The sequence below is a fragment of the Tremella mesenterica genome (assembly GCF_000271645.1).
Source record: "Tremella mesenterica DSM 1558 unplaced genomic scaffold TREMEscaffold_2, whole genome shotgun sequence".
Lineage (NCBI taxonomy): Eukaryota > Fungi > Basidiomycota > Tremellomycetes > Tremellales > Tremellaceae > Tremella > Tremella mesenterica.
This window is the reverse complement of record NW_006711226.1, coordinates 1156769-1170421: the sequence shown is the minus strand read 5'-3', so window position 1 is coordinate 1170421 and position 13653 is coordinate 1156769. Positions and strand designations below refer to the sequence as shown.

Genomic DNA, 13653 nt, shown 5'->3' with positions numbered 1-13653 from the left:
TTTGCATTCAGTCACGATTGTATTTTCTGACCAACTCGTCCTCCACCTGTCCCGGTGCGCCCAGGCGTATTCTACTTTACCGCATTTGCTGATCATGCTGAGCTCTAGCTTGGACGTCCCTCGCTACAAGGGCTTTTGACCTCTGAGCCATGCTACTAGTACTCTTACTGGACACGTTCAAGGCTCTCAGCCATGCTCATCTTCCAACGGTGACACGCACTCTTCATCTGACGTCATAGGACAACCGTGGGAGAACGCTCGGTCCACCTTCGCAACGTGCCCTCCCTTGTCGGTCGCTTCTCACAGCCATCATATCCATTCCATCTCTTCATATCTCACCACACACCTATATAGAAGCTCGATAGAACATCAACAAGGATGGATTTCATCACAAAATTTGCCGAGAATAAGCTCGCCGAGCAGTGTGAGTATTGCCGAAACTGTAGTTCCATGTCCTGTAGACTAATCAAGCAGTTGGTTCGGGCAATCAACAGGCACCCAATCAAGCTAACTATGGTGGTCAGGAAGAATCTCACGGTGGACGAGCTCAGCAAGGGTATGGCGAGCAGCAGGACCAATATGGAGGTCAACAAGGTAGCTACGGGGGTCAACAGGGCGGATACGGAGGTGAGCAAGGGGGATATGGAGGACAGCAAGGGGGGTATGAGCAGGGTCAATACGGTCAACAGGGTGGTAATCAGGGCGGTGGATATGGTCAAGGTGGAGAGGAATATAACCGTCCTCATGGAGGTGGAGGTGGTGGCGGTGCTGCTCGACCCGAATGTGAGTCCCATGCCTTCTACAAGTCTAATGAGCTAAAGGACCAGTCGACCAATCGGCCGCGATGGAGGCTGCCAACAACCACGCCTCTAACGGTAATGAGAATGCGTCCTACTTCTCTAGCGCGCTAAACATGGTGGGCGGTATAGGAAAGCAGGATGCCAATGTAGATGAGGATGAAGTGCAGAGAAACCACGATCAAGTGTACAACCAAGGTAATGCAGGTAGCATGCCTGCTGGAGCCCTTGGAAGGTGAGTGACATAGTCCCACATCTCACATCGTTCTACAAGATTGAGTCTGACATACAGTGCTGCCGCGTTGCAGGCGCTAAAAATGTTCACCTCTGGCCAATCATCTGGAGGTAGTGGCGGTGGCGGCATGCAGTCCAAGGTATGTGGACTCTCACCAGAAAGGGAGATCAGCTTAGACTGATATGTAGCTCATTGGAATGGCAATGTCCGAAGCTGCCAAGGTGAGTCGTCTGTAGCATCTCTCGATAAATGGGGAAAGAGCTGATGTGAAGATGTTTGACCAGACGGGTGGTGGCGGTGGTGGTGATAAACAAGAAGCCGTCAATGGAGCAGCTGCGACAGTCATGAAGCTCTTCCTCTCTCAAGGTGGTGGTGGAGGGGTTGGTGATCTCTCATACCTATGACTTGGGGCTAATGAATCAGCTTATGGGAGGTAGCAATTCGGGGGGACTTGGCTCTCTGATGAGCATGGTCAGTCGTTCGTTAGTCGCCAATTATACGCTAACTGACGATCAGGCCTCCAAGTTCATGTAGACGTACGATAGCGTAGGATGCGAGAAGAAGAGATAAAGCTCGGCCCTGGAGAGGAATCATGAATCACGTTCGATCTGGTCCACCCCAAAAGCTCATAAAAGAGGCAGACACGTCTCAAGACATGACCCGATTGTTCGATATCAATCTATCTGCCTATCGCTTTCATTCCTCATCTATTCAACTCACTTCTAGCTAACTTTCCGTCTGTGGTACTACACATTACTTGGGGATCGAATCGTCTCCTGAGTCAAACCTGAACTTCTGGCTGGAACCGTCAACCACGTCTTGGAAAGAACGCGACCAGAGTTACCAATGATTTGGCAGCGGGAATGACCTGCAGAGGGGAAAATTCGGAATTCAGACTGATGACTTGTGTTTAATCCATAGGGTATCAATAAGCATTAGGGGCGCTTCTCCAGAACGAGTCGCTGGATGAAGACATTTCGACTCTGCCTGTACCTGAAACTTCAATGTCTTCTGGAAGTTCATACGTGCGTGAAAATCTCATCATGCTGGGACGTTTCACTCTGCTTTCATCGCGGATAATACCTGTCACTGTGATTGTGACGTCCTTATCCATGTAACTTGTTCCATCGATGCGCATGTGGGGTAGGATATCGCTTCCTTTGAATCTCTAAACGCCATTGCTGGGCTCTGTGACTCTTCGGACCTCATGCGTCGCTCCGCTCCCGGGAGGCCGCATTGCAAGCTGTGTTTCATTGCCATAAGTCCATCGTCCCGGATTAGCAGACCAGTCTTCCTTCATTTTTGGGTCTACAATTTTAGAAGTGCATGTCAGTGTCCAACGCTCTTCCACCTCTGACTTCTCACTCCTTGACTTAGCAGCATTAGAATTCCCCTTTGCTTTGACAACTTCGAGAGTCTTGATACCACCAGGCTCACCATTGTGAGCATCATTGAGTGTAGACGATGGGGACCCAGCCTGCAAGCTGGGTTTACCATCGTAACGATTTCCTTCTACCGAAGTAGACATCTTGTTACCTGAATGAGAAGTTAGATCGATTGTTAGTGTTCGGGAACCACCACCGGCTAGTGTTATACCCCTTTGGTTGGCGAAACGAGAAATCTCGCCTTCTATTACGCCCTTTTTCATCCCTTCAACTTCTCCATCTCATGACGTCAAGACCAGCCCATTCATCGTCATCTCGTACCGAAAGTGGAGCTTTAAGAGCACGAAACCCATTCTTTATTCACATGACGCGTGAAGAACGAAAAGAAAAAGCTTTCATGAGAAAACCAACCTGAATCATACTTGCATTTCCCTCATCTACCAAGATCCAACACTGCCCCTTGGCTAGATTCACACACACCACATCAACGTTCGTTCCCATGACACAAATCTCCTCGAAACCCAGATGATTATACTCCTACGTTCTGATACCTCACTTACGGGAGAAACGGGAAAGGAAACCTTTACTTCCCTGTGCTTGTTTAAGAGCGACCTTTCGTCGGATCTCCTCTTCCACGTCCTCCTCTTCGAGAGTTCCCCAGCCGTACCAGATGATGGTGGCCACACCGATGAGGAAGGTGATGATACAACCTGCGAGAGCACCGATAGCTTTAGGCGTCCAGCCCTGGTCATCAGCGTTGTTTTGTAACTACTCCTAGTTCCCCCTTCTTTGGTTGACACTTCCTGATTCTTCTCGACACGATAGGACGCCGGGGGGTCATAGAGAGGCGGTGAAAGCTGTGAAAGGATCATAAGTAGGATTGTTGGATGGATGAGGTAGTAGAAAGGAGAAATGAGTGGAGGATGACGATGAAGACAAAGAGAAAGGTGGAAGGGCCATAGTAGAGAGATTGAGGAAGATGTACTCACCATCTTAAGAGGGAATGGTCCAGAAGGTTCACCCTTGAAATCACTGGTGGAGAATTTGCCGACCACATTGCCTGAAGTAGGTAAGTCGAAGTATTTACATTGATCGTAGAAGACTTGAGGAATGGTAGTGTTGGCTACACCGGGTACGTTACCCTGGAACGCTTCGGGAGCTTCGATGAATACTGCTGCGAGACCGGAAGACAAATGCCAATCGATCTATTATGTCAGCTTCTTTAGAACATATATGGACCTGGGTATGAGAGCACCCAGGATGGGTGTAGTAGTTCAACCATTGTCGCGCATGTGAGGGAAAATTGTGGGGGATCTCTGAAGGATTCGACGAGAAGTGAGGGATTGATGGAGAAAGACCCACATGACAGTGGAAGAACCAAGCGCCGGGGTTATCAGCTCTCCATCGGAGGACGACTCTACCGGTAGGTGGAATAGTGATGGTGTCTCTTCTAGAAGGGTTCGATTGACCTTCCACAAGTTCAGGATTGACTGTGGTGTCGTTTGAAGTAACGTCGAAACTCTTTGAGACGACTTGGAATTCGTGACTGCAACGTTAGTCAACTCCCGACTTCACCATTATCGGCCTAGACATCCGAGATGAATACAAGGATGTATGCCGCAGTGCGAATTATAGGACGGGGTTAATAGCGCACAGAAAAACATACCCGTGCAAGTGGAAAGGGTGGAAACCAGCATCCCAGTTGTACACCGTCAATTGGATGTTGGCCATGTGAGGATAAGCGTAAGCGTTTGTTTGCTTGCCGTATACGCTAGATAAGAAGGAATCGTTTCCCATTGTCAACGCTGTGAAGATGGAAGCGGTGGGCGGCTCTTGGAAAGTGACATTGTTGAATGACGCGCGGTTGGTACCATCGTCATATGTCTGTATGGTAAGTCTTACGATCACGATCAACTTGAAACCAGTAGATTTGGAAGTGTGAGAGGTGTAAGGAATATATTCATAAGGTTGAAGACCAGAAGGGAAGTAAGAGATTGAATGAGAGGGAAAGTCTGTGAGGAACGGAAGGAGAGAGAAAGGGGGAAAGTGAAAAAGTCGACAAGTGGAATTTAAAGAGCACTCACATCGAAGAAAACGTTCAACACGTATTCGATATCGGCAGGAGCCATAGCCTTCTCGAGAACAGGTGCGAGCTCCGTGTCATTAAACATTGGGAATTCTTCATATATGCTACCCTCTGCAGGGGGATTGGCGGTAGCGTAGATAATTTGTAGGGTGTTGTTCAGTACCAAATCGTCGGGTACCGTGTCATACATGGCTGGATCTTGCATCACGTCGATGGCATAATTGGCGCTGGTTTCGTTCTTAGCCTCCACGAGGACCGAGTAACGCTGGGCCACAGCGGCGGTGAGCATGTCGATGGGATAAGGCTGCATCTCGACACCATCCATCTCGATGATGCTCATTTCGTGACCGTTCATAGAGAGATAGAACACTGGTGTGTGAGTCTTGATTTTCTTGGTACATATGACTGGAGCGCACGATTGCGTTCCAACAACACGAATGACAAAGGCGTGAAACAAGTAAGAGAAGGGGGAAGGGGACGAAGCAAGGGGGATGATCATCCGAGGAGACAGAAGGAGAGGAGGAAGAACCATCTTATGACTTACTGGCAAGAGCGGACATGTTAATCACTCGAATTCTATACTTTCGACCAGGTACAAATTCGATAGAGGCATTGTCAGATGTCGCTTGACCGTTGTTGATACTCGCCGCGTCAGGGTAGTAAGTATTGTTGTGTAAAACATAAATGACCGCAGAGTCTGTGAAGAAGTAAGCATTGTTCTTGGTCCTTCAACTGGGTTGGCGTCAAGGAGGATAGTGTGAACAAGAGTTGACTTACTGGGAACTGGTTCGGCACCGGTAGGGTTCTTCCAATTCATGAATTGATTCAAGAGAACAGCGTGTTCGTCATGGTACCAATCAGAGACAACAATGGTGTATTCGTCGTCCCAAGATACATCATCGCTTCGACCTGTCTTGTTGACAGGGTGAATGATGACCGCTGATTATCTCAACGATCTGTTCATTGTCCTCATCTGTGAGTAGAAGTACTTACGAGATCTCAAACCGTCGACATATTGACCTAGATAATGTCCATGAATCCAATATGTACCGGTCTGATCACACCATCAATCGCTGATCTTCTCATCTCGGAAAAAGGGCTCACCTGTAGTTTGGTGTCAATATGGTAGTCGAGGGTTTCTCCAGGTGGAATCGAGCATTGAGTGATTCCAACGGCACCATCGTAATAATTTGTACCGTTGAAGAACATACCATGGGAGTGAAGGGAAGTACCACTTCCATCACCGAGACCATTGGTGGCGTGAATAAGGAAGACATCACCCTGGGTTCCGATGAGAGGAGGGGGGCTGGTCTCTCAGCGCCCTTGTCGTTTGTTCATTTGAGTGAGAAGCTTACGGCCATGTTCCGTTAACACCTATGACTCGACGTTCTTGCAGCTAGAAGAAGTCAATGATTGAGACTAAAGTCAGGGGGAAAGAGGGATATTTGCTCACTCCATCAGGATTGGCGGTGGTCCAAGTGATGTTCCACCATTGCTCCAAAGTGGCTGCTTTGGCTACAGTGGCAGCCAACAATCCGGCGCAAGTAGGGATCTCATGGGGGACAGGTACTGTAGCTATACGTATCTTTCAATTCTACTGCCCTCGACGGGATTGACGTTGAGTTTAGTAGTGAAGGGGAGTATCGACGATGATGAGAAGAAAATGGAGCAAAGAAGGAAATGAGGGGTTTTAATCTCATATCTGATTACGAATTTTGCCTCGTTAAGGAAAGTAAAGTATTCTTTCCATCTCACTCGTACACTCCTCCCTGCCCTCTTTCCCCTCTTCGCCTTTTTCGGGTCATGTTCGGCCTAATCAGGTACGACGCCATAGCTACAGTGCAAATGCTAGCCACTTGGTGCAAAAAGATTGATTCTCTCCCCGTTCCCCTCTGCGCTGATCCTGACAAGCCAAGCGAAGATTTTTTACGAAAGGGGCAGGAGGGTCTAGGCACCCTTATCAGATATGGGCCACCTCCGGCCGAAATCAACTTCCGAGCCCTTCCGATGGACTGGACATGATGAATGCGACCCCCGACGTGCACTCGCATTGATCACAACTTTTACTCTTCATCGCACTTGTACAACTGAGCAAGTGATCGCAAGTGAGGTGATCACACGCTCAGATCAATACTCTCTTTCACATCCACTGGTTATTCTGAGAGATCTGCAGAGATCGACGCATCGCTCTCAATCCCCGCCAATACCTTCATCGGTGTAGTTTGCGGAGCACCCCATGATCGCGCACCCTTCGAAATGACACGTGGTAACGAGTCCAAAATCCGTGAAACTCCGCTGGTGTGGCACACGTCGGGGATTTCGGGCCGAGTGAAGGACCAATTTGTTCTCCCTGAACATGGAGCTTTCTCCGATCCCTCAAATCGTTCCTCCACCAGCCAGAAATTTGGTCTCTCAAAGCTTGCCAGTAGTCACAAGGTCACCAGGCCATTGGTGACGATAACTTGAAAGGTTTCTTATATGGCGTACGGTCTTCTGCTCCGTAAGCATACCCCTTCTATTGGCACGTGTCGACCACTCGTATTGATCGCTGAGAAGCATGCTTGTGGTTGGGAACTCATGCTATGCCGACTCGGCATAATATTCTTTTCCCGGAACTTGAGGAAGTTTCTTACGGAGTTGTGCGAAATGTTGCAACTGGTGTCATTCCTCGTCTTACAGCTTCAATACTCATCTTTCTTCTGACTCGTTTGTCCATCTGACCTTTCTCATATATGTCCCTCTCCGCTTCTGCTCTCACATAACGAAATAGGGTAGAGCGAGCAGTGCAACACAACATGCCCCCATCCAGAGGATCATCTACCAGTACAACGACCACCATGGCTGAATTCGATCCCTCTTCCGGACCTTCCCCCTCAAAACCATCACCGCTTCGACGATCATCTGACCCCCCACCCAGCCCAATCGTTCCTTCTCCTCACCAACTCCCTCATGGATGTAGCTATGGGCCTCCACTTCCCCCTCATCTTCATCACCTTCTCCCTTCCTCGCTCCTCCCGTACCCTCCAGACATACCACACCATTCCAGGAAATCAAAGGAGCATATATCAGACACAGTAACGACGGCTACTTCGTCTCAACAGGTCAGTCCGATCAGTCAAGGATCTTCTTCTGAAAAGACCGTGACGAATCCGACAGAGATCAGAATCATCTGGGTCGACTTTCCTCCTCAATCAACCAAAGACCCCTTTCACTTCCCTGTATGGCGTAAGACTGCCATCGTATGCGTGGCCTCATTCTTCACGTTGTTCACGGCTTTTTCCGTGTCTGGGTATTCGATAGGTATAGAAAGTATGAGCCGAGATTTGGGGTGTACCACTCTTCAAGCTCAGGTCGGTCTGGGACTGTATGCTTGGGTGAGTTTGAAGACCTCTTCATTACGAACTTGATCGACTCATCCTTGCCATACCACTTCGATCCAGTACGTGAGGGAAAAAATCGGTACTGACAAAAGTAGGGTTTCGGGATCGCACCTTTGGTCTTAGCACCCATATCGGAAGAGTTTGGAAGACGATGGGCTTACCTCGTGGCGATCGTCATGTACACGGTGCTCCACCTCGGGATGGGACTGTGAGTTTATTTCATGTCCTGCATAGATTTTGAATCGGTGGAGAGGTGCTGATTGACGGGGCTCAAAATACCGCGACCATCCTCGTCGTACGCTTTCTACTGGGCGTGAGTGGATCAGTAGGCGCAACCTTGGTTGGAGGTACCATCAGTGATATCTACGAGCCGCAAGAGTGAGTCGTGATTTTCTGTGCTTGATCCCTTCACACATGGTCAGGTCTCTTTCTTTACTTGAACCCGATGTAAAAGACTCGACAGAGAAAATCTGATGTCACCTGTCACGGGGGAAACGAGGGACTGACATGCGACAGTCGTGGTTGGCCAATGTCCATCTTCTCAGTGTGTGCACTGTGCGGAAGTGGAATCGCAGCTCCTCTCATGGCCTGTGTGGAAGCTACCCGCCATCTTGAATGGCGATGGATACAGTGGATCCAGATGAGTGAGTTCGCCCCTTTTCCGCCTCTCGCTCTCTCTCGGCGATCCCGTTACATCTCTCAGTGCCCTATGCGTCCCTACATCTTCGGGGAGCCTATGTTGACTCTTTCAGTCGTCATGACCGCTTACATCCCTTTCGTTTACTTTGTCCTACGTGAAACCCGTGCACCTGTCATTCTTCGTCGGCGGGCGAAGCATCTCCGGGATCAACGGGGACTCCAAGATGGTGGTAGATACACGGCCAGATCAGAGATTGATAAAGTTGGCTTTGGTCAAGCAGTCCGTACTTCTTTGTATCGACCAATACGTGAGTCTCTCCGTCTTTCATTCGGAAAACTCGGCCAAAATGAATATTCCACGAATCCACGACACCTGTGCGGGAAGATGTTCTGACAACGCAGTCTTTTTATTTACGGAACCTGTGGTCTTGTTCTTTTCATGCTGGGTTTCCCTCGGTGTAAGTGTCTGCCTTCCCCTTTCCTCCCGTCCGTAGTGAATAGCGCACGTTAGTCGGGTCACCGCTCATGGACGCAGTGGGCTGTTTTATATGTAGAGTTAGATGGTCTCGACTTTATTTTCAGCAGAGTGTACAACTTCTCAATCAAGCAAGTTGGTCTGGTGTATCTTGTCATCTGGTGAGTTGATCAATCTCTACAAATCATCTCTGACAATTAGTATTGGTGGGATTCTCGGATTTATTTTGAATTTCTGGCAAGATGCTGTGTATCGGTATGTGTCTTTTGATTGATAACAATGTCTCCAACATGGCGCTGAAAGAACAATGATCATGTTTGGCTGAGAGAGAGGTCGGCCGAAGAGTACTGCGTCGTCATCCCGTTCGAGATAGTGATAGGGTAACCTAGTCGTTTTAGAGTGGACCAAGATTGATCTGGGATCTGTAAGCTGATTTACAGACGAAAGTTTGAAAAACGCGGTGTGGAAGCAAGACTTTATGCACCAATGGTAGGAGGTATCACTCTTGCAGGAGGATGTTACATGTTCGCTTTCACCAGTCGATCAGATATTCATTGGATTGTTCCTTGTATCGCTCAAGTCATCATTTTCGCAAGCATTTTTACAATCTATATAGTTTCTTTCGTTTAGTGAGTCATTCAAGTCCATGTCTCCTCTCACACTTCATCACCTTATAAACTACTCTTGATCCCCCTTACAACTCCATTTGTCGGATTGTCTCCGCATCCCTAAGTACCTCTCTTATGGTGGAAGTGACTCTCCCTCTTTGAAATTTCCCAATAGCGCGTACTTCATCAATTCCAACTTCCTTCGAGAAAACCAGGCCCAGACTATATATGTAGGTAGATCCAGCTTTGAAAAGCTGTACCACCCCATAAAGCGGCGTTGTACAAGTATTGATAGTCAGCGTGGCGGAATGTTATGGTTCTTACGCTTCATCGGCCATTGCAGGTAATTCGTTTTTGAGAAATATGGTCGGTGGGGGTTTGTCCTTCGGAACCACTCAAGTGAGTTTTTCTCCATCTCACCATCATTCCGACCTTCTCGAACATTCAGATACATCACTCCACATTTCAGTTAGCCTACGACATATGACCCTTAATTCTCCAGTTTATCTTTCATATGTTTATCTGGTATGACGGCGGACATCAAACAATCACCCAAAGTGAAGTGTGCTGGCAGTAATCTAATGTGAAGATCTACGAAAAACTCACTCCTAAATGGGCCATCTTCCTCTTCGGTAGTATCGCCGCTGTACTCGCCATCGTACCTTTTGTAGCATTTTTCTACGGTCCCATCATCAGAGCTCGTAGTCCTTATTCAAAGTTACTCATGGCGGAAGAAATGGAAAGAATGGAACAATCCAATATGGTCTCTGATTTGGCTCAAAGAGAGATTGATGATGATGATTTCGGTGGTGGTGAACGAGGACGTGGTGTTTCTCATCGTGTATAAGTACGAGTACAGCAGGAAAGTCAAAATATCCAGCTGTTATACGTCTACGAAGCTTATGCTATGCTGTTCCTAAGAACTGAAGAGAGAAGAGGTCATGATGCATTTTCATTGTCTGTTTGATGTGAATACAACTTGTACACTTGTACATATCTTCTGATCTCGAAGACGTCGTGAGGTAAATCTGGCAGGTAGAGACTTGATAGACATTGATCAATGTGGGTGTTCTCAGCAAGAAGTAGTTGTCGTTCAATCGAACGTGTGTTGTTGAAAGGTCGACGGGAAGGTGGGAAAAAAGTAGCGAGGAAGAGATGGGATTGAGATGATGATCACTCTTGAGAGGCGGAAGGTGCGATATTGCCATGTCCACCACGTCTAGTTCTCCCATCTTGAGCGTCACCACCTTTACAAGCTACGATTTTGATTTTGGGAGCAGTGACGAATTCTCCTCCACTATGGGTCAGCCTCCACAATTTCGATCTCCTGTCGAAGAAGAAATTGTCCATACTCTACACTTGCATCTTTCCGCAGTTGATGCTCCTTACTACCTAGTCCTCTCAATGGAGAGTGCGGAGGTATATGGAAAACGGCTCATACAGAATGGTACGAAAGGCGGGAGAAGGAGAGAGGAGCAGAGAGTACACTACATATACGATTAAAAAAGGAAAGTAGTTGAAGAAAGACGTGATAAGACGATGGAAATGATAAAGAGTAGATAAGAAAACTACTCACCCTCCTCCTTGATGTCCATCCATTTTAAAAACAGGTTGTTTGACCACAAACGTCCAAACGTCATCACATAATCGATATGTTGATAAATGACCCTGGTCGTCAGTTTGGCATTCTGAGGTAGGCGATGGCTTCACCTTGACTGAAGTCTTAGTTTTGACCCCTTTTTGTATACATTCGGTAAGAGATTTATCAAACTAATCATCAATATCATTTCCTATTTCTTGAGTAAACTCTTCCTCAATTTCAGCCTCTCCTAGATCACCTCGCATAATGTCATACGCTTCACACAATCACAAGGGATTTGCTGCTTGGCAGGCTGAGGACAGTTTGTAGTAAGAAAGAAAGTAAAGGACTCATTCCACGTCGTATTCAAAAGCAAGAGGGAGAGTGATCATAGTTGTACGACTGACCTGCTGCAAGACTCTCATAGCTAATTGAGGAGGCATACTACCTTGTGTGATCAGTTCGTCTAAAGAATCCGTGAGTGCTGTTCCTATACTATTCATATCAGCAACCTTCAAACTCTCCACAAGTGTTTGACGAACGATGAGCCGCGGTAAAATTCGTAATAACTCTGTTCGGCCGGCATGATACCCTTATGTGATTTTCTTTGACCTGAAAATAGGGGCGATGATGATGGTTATGGTGCTCTACAACGGAGTAAAGTGTAGCAGGAGAGATAATTTTAACGGGGTCGTTACGATAGTCAAGAGGGAAATTCGAATGTCGTGATAGGTTCCCTGACTTTCGATCGAGTCTCTAGTCTATCGCATCCGCCCTTCTATCGATTGGGACATGTGTTGCGTCCAACGAGTGGATACCTATGTTGGTCGGATGAGAAGGAATGAAAGGAGATTGTCAAAGTAGTCAGCTGCAGAGGTGCCATTTCTTTCACCAGTGGCGGACTGGGAATGAATATATCTATCCCTTTTCTTTTAGTTTTCTCCCAGTTGAAGCATGAACCATGCATGCATGGGACGTGTAAGGACGTCAAACTATTTCTACAATTACTACTACTACTGTTCCTGTGAGTGATTTGGAGGAGGCAAGAATGATAATCCTACCTCCTAAACCCGACTCGGATTTGGATTCGGGTTCCACATCGTATCGTGTCAAACGTGGTTCAAAGTTATCTGTGAGTCTTCCTTTCACCTTGATCCCTTAAGTAGAGCTGAAGGAATAGGATCTCCCCCCTCGGTCAAGTGAAGACATACCTTCACTGTCGAAGCTTAATGGACCATTCCAGCTCGCAGAGTATCTGTCATTGAGGGTGAAAGCGGATCCTCATGATGTAGAGGGTTTGGTGAGGGTTCCAAGTGGGGATACTACGTCCGGTGGAAAGGCTCCTGAGAAAGATGTGGTGAGTTGTTTCTCATCGCATTCAGTCGTATCGGAGTATCATCAACTGAGAACCTACTAACGCTGACAACACTCTCCTTGAGATGTGTGTGGGAGAGATGAGCGTAGACTGTCGACGAGCCTGAAAGTATGGATGAAGGAATGTTCGATAATGATGACTGTGGGTAGAGTATGATGAGACTGACTCTCAGTGGATATACGAACATCTCAGAAGAATACCCATTGATGCGGCACCTCTGGTCAATCATTTACTTGGAGGTTGTACCAAAGAAACATGTCCAGAGATGAAAGCGGAAGAATGGCTTTATCTTTGTGCTGCTCATGGTGATGGACAAGCCGCCGTAGAGTGCTGTGCCATTGACTATATTCTTCATACGTGAGTTGGCGCTCCTTATCAAGCTTGTACAGAATCAGATTCATTAACGTACACTTATCACCATGCTGGTTATGACACTTACCCCACATATGATGACTTGGTAATCTTCATTCGGCGAGATTACAACGACCTTTTGAGATGAGTGAGGATGATACTGAGACACAGACTTGATTCAACCACTGCTGTCCTCAATTCTTCCGAAAAGTTCCCTTCCAGGTGAGACCTCTTTTCCAACCTGAAATCCAGGTTTCTTCGACGAGGTGGAAATTTCCTGATGCGCAGAATGTCCATACCCCCCGCATCTTTATCCCACTTTCCATCACTCTTTCGACGACTTTCACGTATCTTCTCTCATGCCTACTTTCATCATCGCGAAGCTTTCTCCCTTGCCGAAGGGGAGACATCTCTCTACGCTCGTTTCTTGCTCTTATGTGAAAAACACCAACTGGTGGAAAAATCATTACTCCCCATTCCTGATCAACCTAAACACTCAGAATCTGATGACGATTCTCGATCTCCACGTGGGGAAAGATCTCGTGTATTAAGCCAATCTGACCAATCACAACCTCCTACCATCAGTCCACCTAAACAACTCTTAGTTCCTGAAAGAGGAAGCTTGAGGGGACAAGGTTCTACTAGGGGGAAAATGACTTTAGGGAGGGGAAAGAAAGGACGAGGATCTGTATTGTGGGCATCGGAACCTGATCCTCAACCTAAATTGGATATCAAAGAGGAAA

At 47.3% G+C, this 13653-nt stretch overlaps 5 protein-coding genes across 5 annotated transcripts; 3 read left to right on the top strand and 2 right to left on the bottom strand.

Moving 5' to 3' along the window:
• Positions 1-378: 378 nt before the first annotated feature.
• On the top strand, positions 379-1566 carry TREMEDRAFT_60226 (uncharacterized protein; the record flags this gene model as incomplete). The annotated part of the gene is made up of 9 exons (XM_007002687.1): positions 379-424; positions 475-627; positions 658-783; positions 828-1032; positions 1090-1171; positions 1221-1253; positions 1305-1412; positions 1456-1503; positions 1549-1566. The coding sequence occupies 9 exons, from the start codon at positions 379-381 to the stop codon at positions 1564-1566; spliced, it is 819 nt and encodes a 272-aa protein (XP_007002749.1).
• A 1132-nt stretch (positions 1567-2698) lies between these two features.
• On the bottom strand, positions 2699-6160 carry Tmfet3 (multi-copper oxidase; the record flags this gene model as incomplete). Its single annotated transcript, XM_007003096.1, has 11 exons — positions 2699-3161; positions 3407-3622; positions 3780-3963; positions 4084-4301; positions 4502-4872; positions 5048-5200; positions 5281-5442; positions 5497-5557; positions 5608-5809; positions 5859-5899; positions 5957-6160. Coding segments are annotated over 11 exons (1905 nt in total), but the record flags the coding sequence as incomplete, so codon positions are not given.
• Positions 6161-7221: 1061 nt separating this feature from the next.
• On the top strand, positions 7222-10569 carry TREMEDRAFT_56389 (uncharacterized protein). The gene is made up of 11 exons (XM_007002551.1): positions 7222-7877; positions 7979-8091; positions 8151-8261; positions 8400-8527; positions 8636-8830; positions 8925-8980; positions 9058-9158; positions 9199-9252; positions 9438-9626; positions 9905-10004; positions 10195-10569. Exons 1-11 carry the CDS (start codon positions 7299-7301, stop codon positions 10450-10452), a joined length of 1884 nt encoding a protein of 627 aa, XP_007002613.1. The 5' UTR covers positions 7222-7298; the 3' UTR covers positions 10453-10569.
• A 209-nt stretch (positions 10570-10778) lies between these two features.
• On the bottom strand, positions 10779-11770 carry TREMEDRAFT_28361 (uncharacterized protein; the record flags this gene model as incomplete). The annotated part of the gene is made up of 5 exons (XM_007002400.1): positions 10779-10902; positions 11182-11273; positions 11316-11375; positions 11592-11679; positions 11712-11770. The coding sequence occupies 5 exons, from the start codon at positions 11768-11770 to the stop codon at positions 10779-10781; spliced, it is 423 nt and encodes a 140-aa protein (XP_007002462.1).
• A 627-nt stretch (positions 11771-12397) lies between these two features.
• TREMEDRAFT_23443 (uncharacterized protein) lies at positions 12398-13412 on the top strand (the record flags this gene model as incomplete). Its single annotated transcript, XM_007002201.1, has 4 exons — positions 12398-12497; positions 12709-12916; positions 13082-13132; positions 13199-13412. Coding segments are annotated over 4 exons (573 nt in total), but the record flags the coding sequence as incomplete, so codon positions are not given.
• Between the last annotated feature and the right edge of the window lie 241 nt (positions 13413-13653).

Excerpts from the sequence above, each read along its gene's own strand:
- TREMEDRAFT_56389 (XM_007002551.1), top strand. The coding sequence starts at position 7,299 with ATGCCCCCATCCAGAGGATCATCTACCAGTACAACGACCACCATGGCT. Across the intron at positions 8,528-8,635 it reads GATACAGTGGATCCAGATGA|TCGTCATGACCGCTTACATC; the intron begins GTGAGTTCGCCC and ends TGACTCTTTCAG. Across the intron at positions 8,981-9,057 it reads CATGCTGGGTTTCCCTCGGT|TGGGCTGTTTTATATGTAGA; the intron begins GTAAGTGTCTGC and ends TCATGGACGCAG.